Below are 10,431 nucleotides of genomic sequence, written 5' to 3'. Positions count from 1 at the left end.
GCTGACTGCCCCAATGACCCCCAATGACTCCTGAACCCCCTGTCTCCCCCAGCCTGTTTCCTGGACTCCATGGCCACCCTGGGACTCGCTGCCTATGGATACGGGATCCGCTACGAGTTCGGGATCTTCAACCAGCGAATTGCGGGGGGGTGGCAGGTGCGGGGGGGCCGTGGGGGACTGGGGGAGGCTACAGGGCTTTGAGCGTCCTGGTGAGTTCCTGGAGGCTGTTGAGGTGCATGTCTCAGGGGTTTTGGTGTCCCCCCAGGTGGAGGAGGGGCCAATGACCAGGGGTTTGGGGGTCCCTGGTAGGTCCCGGGGGAGGGGTTGGGGGTCTCAGGGGTTTTGGTGTCCCCTCAGGTGGAGGAAGCCGACGATTGGCTGCGCTACGGGAACCCCTGGGAGAAGGCACGTCCTGAGTACACGATCCCAGTGAGGTTCTACGGGAGGGTGGAGCATGGCCCGGGCGGGGCCAGGTGGTTGGACACACAGGTGAGGGGCACAGGTGTGCTAAAGGTGTGATACAGGTGTGTGAATGGAGGGGAGCATGGCCCGCATGGGGTCAGGGGGCTGTACATGCAGGTGAGGGGCAGAGGTGTGCAGAAGTGTGACACGTGTGACACAAGTGTGGCACAGGTATGCACAGCTGTAATACAGGTGCGATGCAGGGGTATCACAGGTGTGTACAGGTGTGGTACAGGTGTGTGTGTGAGGGGGAGCACAGGCCAGGCAGGGGGGCAGGATGGTGCTGTGCTGCAGCTCAGAGGAGTACCCTGTTTCAGGGGGGCTGTGTGTGTTCTGGGGGGTCTGTCTGTGTTTGGGGGGGTTGTGTGTGTTTGGGGGGCCCTGGCATACTGGTCTGTCACACAGGTGGTGCTGGCCGTGCCCTATGACACCCCCGTGCCCGGGTACCGCAACAACACAGTGAACACTCTGCGTCTCTGGTCGGCCCGAGCTCCCAATGACTTCAACCTCAAGGACTGTGAGTGCCCCAGAACAGCCCAAGCCCACCACCTGGAACCCCAAACACCCATACTGACTGCCCCCAGGCCCCCACGAGGACCCCAGGGCTACCTCTGAGGGTCTCCCTGCACTCCAAATGCTTCCCAAAATCTTCCAGGGCACTGATGTACCCCCAATACACCCTGATTGTCCCCCACCGCCCTTGTCCCCCTCCCTAAGCCTCACTCAAGCCTCCCTGCTTCTCTCTTCCCCTCTATGTACCCCAAAAGCCCCTCTTAGGGCAGTGATGCCCCCCCAACTCCCCCTGGAGTTCCCCTCCTTCAACCTCCCCCAGGGACCCCCTCCCTGCATCCTGAAATGTTCGCCAGACCCCCAAAAGTCCCCTCCAGGGCAGGGATGTACCGTCAAATCCCACCTTGCTCCCCACCAAACCCCCCTGTTCCTAAACCCCTCGGGGGCCCCCAAACCTCGGGCCCCCTCCCCGACCTGCCCTGTCTCTCCAGTCAATGTCGGCGGGTACGTCCAGGCCGTGCTGGACCGAAACCTGGCAGAGAACATCTCCCGTGTGCTGTACCCCAACGACAACGTGAGGGGCTGGGGGGCAGCTGGGGGGGGCCTGGGGGATCCTGGGGGGCTGGAGGGGGGCCTGGGATCCCCAGGGGGGCCGGGAACACCCCCAAACCTGGCAGAGAACATCTGCCCTGTGCTGTACTCCAATGACAATGTGAGGGACTGGGGGGGCATTTAGGGGGTTCCTTGGGGGTCCTGAGGGGTCTGGGGAGTGCTGGGACACCAGCATTTGGGGCACCCCCAAACCTAGTGGAGAACATTTCCTGCATACTGTACCCCAATGATCATGTAAGGGGTTGGGGGAGAAGGCCTTTGGGGGTCCTGGAGGTCCCTATGAGGGGTCTCATGGGGGGGCTACCCCTGTTTTTTCAAGGGCAAGGAGCTGAGGTTGAAGCAGGAGGGATTTGGGGGGCAGTATGAGGGTCTCACGGAGGGGCTATGGGGGGTTATCTCAGTTTTTCGAAGGGAAGGAGCTGAGACTGAAGCAGGAATACTTCGTGGTGGCGGCAACACTTCACGACATCATTCGGCGCTTCAAATCTGCCAAATTCGGGAGCCGTGACCCCGTGAGAACATCCTTCGAAACCTTCCCCGACAAGGTGAACCCCAACCCTTCCCCGATACCTCTGGGACACCCCCAAACCCGCCTGGAGCCCCCTGTGACCCCCCTGTGCCCCCCAGGTCGCGATCCAGCTGAACGACACCCACCCGTCCCTGGCCATCCCGGAGCTGATGCGGATCCTGCTGGATGAGGAGCGGCTGGGCTGGGATGAGGTGGGGGACAGGGGCACCGATGGGGAGGGACATTGGGACCCCATGGTGGGGGGTCCCTGAAGGCTGCAGGTGCTCCAGGCTCTGTGTTCCTCCAGGGAAGGGGGACAGGGGGACCCCAGGAGTGTCCCCAGGTGGGAGGGTGATGGTGTGCGCTGGGGGCTGTGGGGTGCTGTGGGGGGCTGTGGGTCCCCCCGTGCCCCCACCATGTCCCCCCAGGCCCAGGATGTCACAGTTCTCATCTACACAAACCGCATGGTGCTGCCTGAGGCTCTGGAGTGGGGCCGTGGCTGAGGGGCCGTGGGGAACCATGGGGCAGGTTTTGGGGGGCTGTGAGTCACTGTGGGTCCCCCCAGGCCTGGAACATCACGGTTCGTACCTGTGCCTACACCAACCACACGGTGCTGCCCGAGGCCCTGGAGCGGTGGCCGATCCACCTCCTGGAGTCGCTGCTGCCGCGGCACCTGCAGCTCATCTACGAGATCAACCAGCGCTTCCTCGACGTGCGTGGGGGGCAATGGGGGGCTTGGGGGGTGAGGGGGTGGGGGCACTCGGGTCTGGGGGCACCTGGGCCCTTGAAGGGGAACCAGGGGGCCTCAAACCCCTGGGCTCTTGTGGAGTAGATGGGGCACAGGTGGGGCCAGACCCCTGGGCCCTTGGGGAGCACCTGGGAGACACTTGAGGGGCAGTTGAGGGACAGTGGGGAGCAAGGGGGTGCCTCGGTAGCTGAGGTGTCCCTGGGGCAGCAGTGGGGGGAACCTGGGGACAGTGGGGCCAGTTGGGGCAGATGGGACCAGTTGGGGGTCCCAACCCCCTGTGCCCACCCTCCCATTGTGTCTACATCGCATTCCCCTGGAACAGTTGAGTCTCTGGGTTGGGCAGAGGGGGTAGTGAGGGCAGTGGGTGCAGTGGGGGACGTGGTGCCCCCTCCCAATGCCCTGTGCCCCTCTTTTTTTACCCAGCGTGTCTATGCCATGTTCCCCGGGGACCACGACCGCCTGCGCCGGATGTCGCTGGTGGAGGAAGGTGCCGTCAAACGCATCAACATGGCCCATCTGTGCATCGTGGGGTCTCATGCTGTCAACGGCGTTGCTGCCATCCACTCCCAGATCCTCAAGGACAGCGTGTAGGGGCCCCCCCGGCACTCCAAAATCCCCCACAGCCCCTTGACTTCCCCCTTGCCCCTCACAGCCCCCACTTCTGACTGTCCCACCATCAACTCCGCTACCTGCATCCACTCCCAGGTTCCCAAGGACGTTGTGCACAGACCCCCAGCCCCTAAATCCCCCTCGGCCCCTCACAGTCCCCCCATCTCACCCCCAGCCCCCCACATCCCTGTGCAACCCTCCCATCTCGCTGTGCCTCTTGGCCTTTTCCTGTTGTTGTTCCTTGTTCATCCTCCTCCCTGTCCCCATCCCTGGGGGTCCCTGGGGGGCCCTGTGACTCTCTGGATCTCCCTATGGGTCCCTGTGGGTTTCTGTGATTCTCTGGATCCCCCTGAGGATCCCTGGGGGTCCCTGCTGTGACCCCCCACCCCACACGCTGCCCTCCACCCAGGTTCAAGGATTTCTACCAGCTGGAGCCCCAGAAGTTCCAGAACAAGACAAATGGGATCACCCCGAGGCGCTGGCTGGTGCTGTGCAACCCCGGCCTGGCCGAGGTCATCGCACAGGTGAGGGCTCACCTGGGCTCCATGGGACCACTTGGGACCACCCAGGCTCACCTGGCCTCACCTGGGCTCACCAGGGGGTCCTCTCCTTTCCCAGCGCATTGGGGAGGATTTCGTGTCCGACCTGGACCAGCTCCAGCGGCTCCGGGACTTCGTGGACGATGAGAGTTTCATCCGTGACGTGGCCAAAGTCAAGCAGGTAAGGGGGGATGGGGGCTTGGAGGAAATTTTGGGGTCCCCATGGGTTTAGGGGGTGCTGGGGGGTTCCATGAGGGTCCCAGCAACCCCTCCCCATTCCAGGAGAACAAGATGAAGTTCATGGTGTACCTGGAGAAGGTGTAGGGGGTGTGGGTGAACTGGCCCTGGGGGAGCTGTGTCAGGCTGTGGGGGCTGTGGGGTCCTGGCACCCCCAACCCCCTCAGTCATCCCCCCCTGCAGGAGAACAAGGTGAAGTTCGCAGCCTACCTAGAGAAGATGTCGGGAGTGCGGGTGAACCCCGCCTCGCTCTTTGATGTTCAGGTGAAGCGGATCCACGAGTACAAGAGGCAGCTGCTCAACTGCCTCCACATTATCACCCTCTACAACCGTGAGTGGGGACCCCCGGGGACCCCCAAACCTAGCCAGTACTGCCCCCCAAACACCCTGAACCCCCGTGGGACTCCCCACCCAGAGACAGCCCCTTGGGACACCCCAGACACCCCAACAGGGACCCCAAATGCCTCCACATCATCATCCTCTACAACCATTATTGGGGACACCTGGGCACTCCCAAATCTCCCTGGGACCCTCCCACACCGAGACAACCCCCCAGAGACCCCCGAAAACCACCCAGTGGGACCCAGCCCCTGGCAGCCCCTGGCAGCCCCCTGGAACCCCCCAGCCAACCACGACATCACCCCCTACAGTCATGAGTCCCCACCCAAAATGGGCGGGACTCTCCCCAAGGACAGTGAGAACCCGCCTGGGGGCCCCAGTGTCCACTCCCTCCCCGATCTGGGGGCTCTTCCCTGATTTGTGGCCCCCCCATTTTGGGATCCCCTCCCATTTCAGGGATCAAGAAGGACCCCGGGAAACCCTTCGTGCCCCGAACCATCATGATTGGGGGCAAGGTGAGGGAAGAGCCTGGGGAGTTTGAGTGGTTTTGGGAGGGGCCTAGGGGGGTTCAGGGGGATTTTGGGGACTCCTGGGGGCAGTTGGGGGGCTGGGGGTGCTCAGAGGGGTCCTGTGGGAATTTGGGGAGCTTCAGGGGGGCTCTCTGGGGGCTTGGGAGGGTCCTGGTGCATGTGAGGGGTCTCTGGGGGCTGGGGGGGGTCTCTGGGGGTCCCATCGAGTTTTGGGGTGCCCCTGACCCTCCCACTCCCACCCCAGGCAGCCCCCGGGTACCACATGGCCAAGATGATCATCCGGCTGGTGACGGCGATTGGGGACGTGGTGAACCAGGATCCGGCGGTGGGAGATCGGCTGCGGGTGCTGTTCCTGGAGAACTACCGGGTGTCCCTGGCTGAGAAAGGTGGGGAATTCCAAAACCCCCCAGCGAACCCCCAAAACACCCTGTGAACCCCAAAAACACCCCCAAGCCCCTCAAACCCGCCCTCGACACCCAAATCCCCCCTTCAGTGTGGGGGCTGTTACTGGAGAACCATTGGGTGTCCCTGCTTGAGAAGGGGGACACACACCCCAAAACACCCCCAAGCCCCAACACCTGCCCCAAAACCACACCCAACACGTGTCCTGCCCCGCAGTGATCCCGGCGGCCGACCTGTCAGAGCAGATCTCCACGGCGGGCACGGAGGCCTCGGGCACCGGGAACATGAAGTTCATGCTCAACGGGGCCCTGACCATCGGCACCATGGACGGGGCCAACGTGGAGATGGCGGAGGAGGCGGGCGAGGAGAACCTCTTCATCTTCGGCATGAGGGTGCCTGACGTCGAGGCCCTCGACAGACAGGGGTGGGGGTCCTGAGGGATCGGGGGGGCCCCCCGCTGCATCCCACGAAACCCCCATAGCTCCCACAGCTCCCATTGAACCCCAGGGTGCCCCCGCGGTGACACGGGATCCTCAACCCCCCCGTGCCCCACTCGTACCCCCCCCCAGTATCTCACCTGTGCCACCCCGTCTCTCACCTGTGCCCACCTGTGCCCAGGTACCGCGCCCAGGAGTTCTATGACCGCCTGCCCGAGCTCCGCCAGGCCGTGGACCAGCTCAGCTCCGGCTTCTTCAGCCCCCGCCAACCCGACCTGTTCCGCGACATCGTCAACATGCTCATGAACCACGACAGGTCCCACAGGGGGCGCTGTCGGAGGGAGGCGGCGGGTTGGGGTCTCCTGGGTGGGGGGTCCCCAGGCCAGGGAGGACCCGGTTTCCGGGGATCTGGGGGGAGTTGGTGGGGGTGGACTCAGATGTCAGACCCCCCACGACTAGGGGGGTCTCGGACACCTGGGCCCCCCCTGACTCCCCAAATCCCCCCCCAGGTTCAAGGTGTTCGCGGATTACGAGGCGTATGTGAAGTGCCAAGAGAAAGTCAGTGCCCTCTACAAGGTGGGTACCTCCCCAAAAGTGACACCCCCCCCCCCAAAAGGGACTCCTCAAAAAAGAGACTCCACAAAAGGGCCCCCCAAAGCGACACCCCCAAAAGGACCACCCCAAATACATGGGGAAGTGATGGGGGTTTCAGGGGGTTCCCAAAACCCTGGAGGGGATACGATGGGGTTCCCAAATCCCATGGGAACAGAAGGGGTGGACATGGGGCTCGGGGGTGTCCGGGAGGGGACTGCGAGCCACAGGCGGGGGTGGGGAGCTCCAAGGGGGTTCCGGGGGTGCTTTTGGGGTTCTCTCCCCCCCTGACCCCCTCGGCCCCTCCCCCAGAACCCGCGGGAATGGACCCGGACCGTGATCCGGAACATCGCGGCCTCCGGGAAGTTCTCGAGCGACCGGACGATCGCTCAGTACGCGCGGGAGATCTGGGGCTGCGAACCCTCCCGGCAGCGCATTCCCGCCCCCGACGAGTAGGGGATTCCCCCCGCCCGGGACCCCCCCCCGGAGCCCTCCGCCCGGGCAGTGCTGAACCCCCGCACCCAGGGACTGCCCCGACCCCACCGTGTGCCTTCAGCCCCCCCAGATCGCCTCCCAAACCCTCCCCCCAACTGCTCCAGACACCTGGGACCCCCCTGGACCCCACCACGTGCCTTGGCCTCCCTAAATCCTGCCCCCTCAAATTTACTGGAGGGGTCAGGGCGATTCCCGACATTTGGGGCAGTTTGGGGCTCATTTGGTCATTTTTAATTTATTAAGGGAGGGTCCCCCCTCTGCCTCCACCTCGGGAACTGGGGGGGGCTGGGGGGAGGAGGACCCTGCGGCATCACTGGGTGAACTAGGGGGGTCCCTCCCCTAAAAATAAGGAAAATAAAGGAATCAAAGGTAAGAAAGGAATTAAAGAAATTAAAAGAATTAAAGAAAATAATTTAAAAATTAAATTAAGGACAATAAAGAAATTACAGAAATTCCGGATTTTTGATGTCTCCTCCCCCGGGATCTAGGTTCCCCTCTCAACATTTAGGGAGTCTAAAGGGGTTCTTATGGGAGGGATCTGGGGGGGCTCCGGCCTCCCGGGGTGGTTCTGGGGCCTCCACCCTCCTCGCCCCTCCCGGGGCGCTCCTGGCACGGCGTTTCTGTTTAACCACAAACCACTTCCCCCTCCCCACCCATCCCGGGCACCTCAAAACCCCATCCGAACCCACCCCAAGCCCCCCCAGATCCCGGCTCCGCCCTGCCCGCCCCTCCCGTGTCCTCCCGCCACGGCCGCGGCCACCAGAGCAGGTGGGTCCGGGCTGGGAGGTCTCGGGGGTCCCAGGGAACTCTGGGGTATCTAGGGGGATCTCGGGGAGTCCCGAAGGGTCTCGGGCGCGGGGAGGGAGTGGGGCGAGGAGCGGGGCAGTGCAGGATCCCCGCGTGTCCCCCAAGAGCCCCCTACCAGTGCTTCCAGTTCCCAGTGTGCTCAGTGCTCCCAGTACTGGCCCTGTCCCACAGCTCCCAGTTTTTCCAGCACCCCCATCCCATTCCTCCCAGTTACCCTCATTCCAGTACCCGGGGGTACCCCTGTCCCAGTGCTCCCAGCAACCCCGGTTCAGTTGTCCCAGTGCCCCGGGATACTCCCATTTTAGTGGTCCCATTCCCGTCGCCAGTGCCCCCAGTGTCCCTCACTCCCATTTCCCCCAGTCCCTCCCAGTCCCCTCCAGTCGTGTGTCCCACCCCCGTACTGGGACGCTCCGGAACTGGGGCTCAGGAAACGCCGCGTTATCGGTGAGTGCAGGACCCGGGAGGGGGGAAATTGGGGTGTCAGGGGCGACTCGGGGAGAGCGGGAGGGGAAATTGGACCACCCCCACCCCCCGCCCGCGAGGGTTGTGCAAACGCTTGTGCAAGACCCTGTCTGGGACAAGGGGGCTGCGGGGGGGTCTGGCACTTCTAAACCGAGACCCCCAGAGCCAGAGACACCTCCTGCCGAGACCTCCAAATCGGGACTTCTGGGGTTCGGGGAACTGGGACCCCTAAGGGCTCCCCCCAAGATCCCTCCCAGCCCCTCCAAACCAGCCCCTTCGTGCCCAAGGGACCCCCAAAATGAGACCCTTCAGGACATGGAGACCCCTCGGGCCCCCCCAGCTCCACTTTGGGAGGTCCTGGTGGGTCCCTGGTGCTGACTCTTCCCCCCTCCACGATCCCCCCAGTTTTTGGGTCTCACCATGAGCTGCTCCCTGGACCTGGATCAAGCCCCCACCCTGGATGAGCTGCTGCGGGGCTGCGTCGATGCCTTTGGTGTGGGGGGGGCCCCGGATTGGGGGTCTGGGGAGGGGTCTGAGGGTCCAGGGGTGACCCTGGGGTTTGCGGAGTCCCCGAGGTCTGGGGGGATTCCAGGGCTTGGGGGGTTCCAGTGTTTGGGAACCCCCTGGATTTGGGGGCCCCTGAGGTTTAGGGGTTTCCTGGGGCTCGATGGGCCCCAGCATTTGGGAGGGCCCTGGGATTTGAGGGGGGGCTCTGGAAGGCGCTTGGTGGGAGGGGGGCTGTGCACCTTCTGAGTCCCAGGGGTTTGGTTTGGGAGGGTTCTGGGCTTTGGGGTGTCCCTGAGGTCTGGAGAGCTCTAGGGGGAAGAGTTCAGGGGTTTGGGGGGGGGTTCTGGGGAGGTTGGGGGTCCCAGAGGGGTTTTGGGGTGTTGCTGTGGTTTTGGGGTGACCCCTCTGCCCCCCAGACGCGCAGGGGAAGGTTCGGGACCCCCAACTCGTCCGGCTCTTCCTGGCGACGCACCCCTGGTACCTCCCCCAGGCTGAGGTGGCCGGGAAGCTGCTGAGCCTATATCCTTGGGGATCCCTCCAGAGCCCCCCCCCCGAAACCTTCCAGGACCCCCAAACTGCCCCAGGGACACCCTAAACCCCCGAGAACCCCCCAAAACCTCCCTGAACCCTTCGGAACCATCCCGGGACCCCAACCCCACCCCAAGGGCACCCCAAATTCTCCAAGACCCCCAAACTTCACAGGATCCCCCCCAAAACACCACCCCTGGTACCCGCCCCAGGCCGAGGTGGACGGGAAGCTGCTGATTTATTCTTGGAGACCCCACGGGACACTCCTGAGATGCCTTTCTTTGACCCCTTGGAGGGCCCTGAATCCCTGGGGACCCCCGACAGCCCCCCAAATATTCCTGATTCCCCAGGATGTCCCAAGCCCCCCAGGGACCCCCTCCCGACCCCCCCAAGCCCCTCAGGACCCCTCTGGGAACTCCCAAATCCCTGCACAGACTCCTTGACCCCTCCACGGTGCAGGAGGCAGGGGACTCGGCCGAGGGTCCCTCTCTGCGCCTCAAGATCGGCCACTTGGTCCGGTGAGTGACCCAAAAAACCCCTCTGGGCCCCTCCAAACCCCCTGGGACCCCAAAGGCCCCTCTGGGAACACCCAAACCGTATTGGGACTCCCAAACCCTCTCAGGAACCCCCAAAACTCTCTTCTTGGACCCTCCAGACACCTCTGGGGAACCTGGAACCTCCCCTGGGGACCTTCAGGCCCCCTCCAGAGACCCTAAATCCCCCCCCAGACCCCCAACCTCCCCCAGAAACTGTAAAACACCCATCTGGGGACCCCATGTCCCCCTCAGGGACCCCACAGACCCCCTTTGGGAACCCCACAGTCTCCCAGGGACTGCCACAAACCCTCTCTGAGGACCCCATAATCTCGTTAGGGACCCCCCAGATTTTTGGGGTTTCCCTGAGCCCTCTCCTTCCCCTCCCCCAGGTACTGGATCCGGGCATTCCCGCGGGAGCTCTCCGGGGACCCCCAGGTCTTGGGGCGGCTGCGGGAACTGGAGGCGGAGCTGGGGGGGGACTCCAAGACCTCCCTTGGCCTCGGTAACCTGTACGTGGGGGGGACACAGGGGGCGATGGGCGGCATTGGGACTTGGGGTGACGGGGATGGGGG

General features: G+C 63.8%; 1 protein-coding gene and 1 long non-coding RNA gene across 2 annotated transcripts; both read left to right on the top strand.

Annotated features, from left to right (window-relative positions):
• The first annotated feature begins 54 nt into the window (after positions 1-54).
• LOC114070370 (glycogen phosphorylase, muscle form) lies at positions 55-6,995 on the top strand. The gene is made up of 17 exons (XM_027907729.1): positions 55-156; positions 358-489; positions 868-979; positions 1,464-1,546; positions 1,986-2,129; positions 2,212-2,304; positions 2,658-2,804; positions 3,264-3,427; positions 3,859-3,973; positions 4,068-4,169; positions 4,409-4,556; positions 5,021-5,079; positions 5,339-5,480; positions 5,713-5,920; positions 6,115-6,249; positions 6,443-6,509; positions 6,837-6,995. The coding sequence occupies exons 1-17, from the start codon at positions 70-72 to the stop codon at positions 6,978-6,980; spliced, it is 2,082 nt and encodes a 693-aa protein (XP_027763530.1). The 5' UTR covers positions 55-69; the 3' UTR covers positions 6,981-6,995.
• A 732-nt stretch (positions 6,996-7,727) lies between these two features.
• Positions 7,728-9,315, top strand: LOC114070371. Its single transcript, XR_003573917.1, has 3 exons — positions 7,728-7,787; positions 8,694-8,781; positions 9,212-9,315. It is a non-coding gene; the product is annotated as an uncharacterized LOC114070371 (long non-coding RNA).
• Positions 9,316-10,431: the final 1,116 nt, after the last annotated feature.

This window comes from Empidonax traillii, unplaced genomic scaffold (genome assembly GCF_003031625.1).
Source record: "Empidonax traillii isolate 1590-97213 ecotype Southwest subspecies unplaced genomic scaffold, ASM303162v1 scaffold1531:size105035, whole genome shotgun sequence".
NCBI lineage: Eukaryota > Metazoa > Chordata > Aves > Passeriformes > Tyrannidae > Empidonax > Empidonax traillii.
Note: the sequence above shows the minus strand (reverse complement) of the source record. Positions and strands in the feature narration are given on the sequence as shown.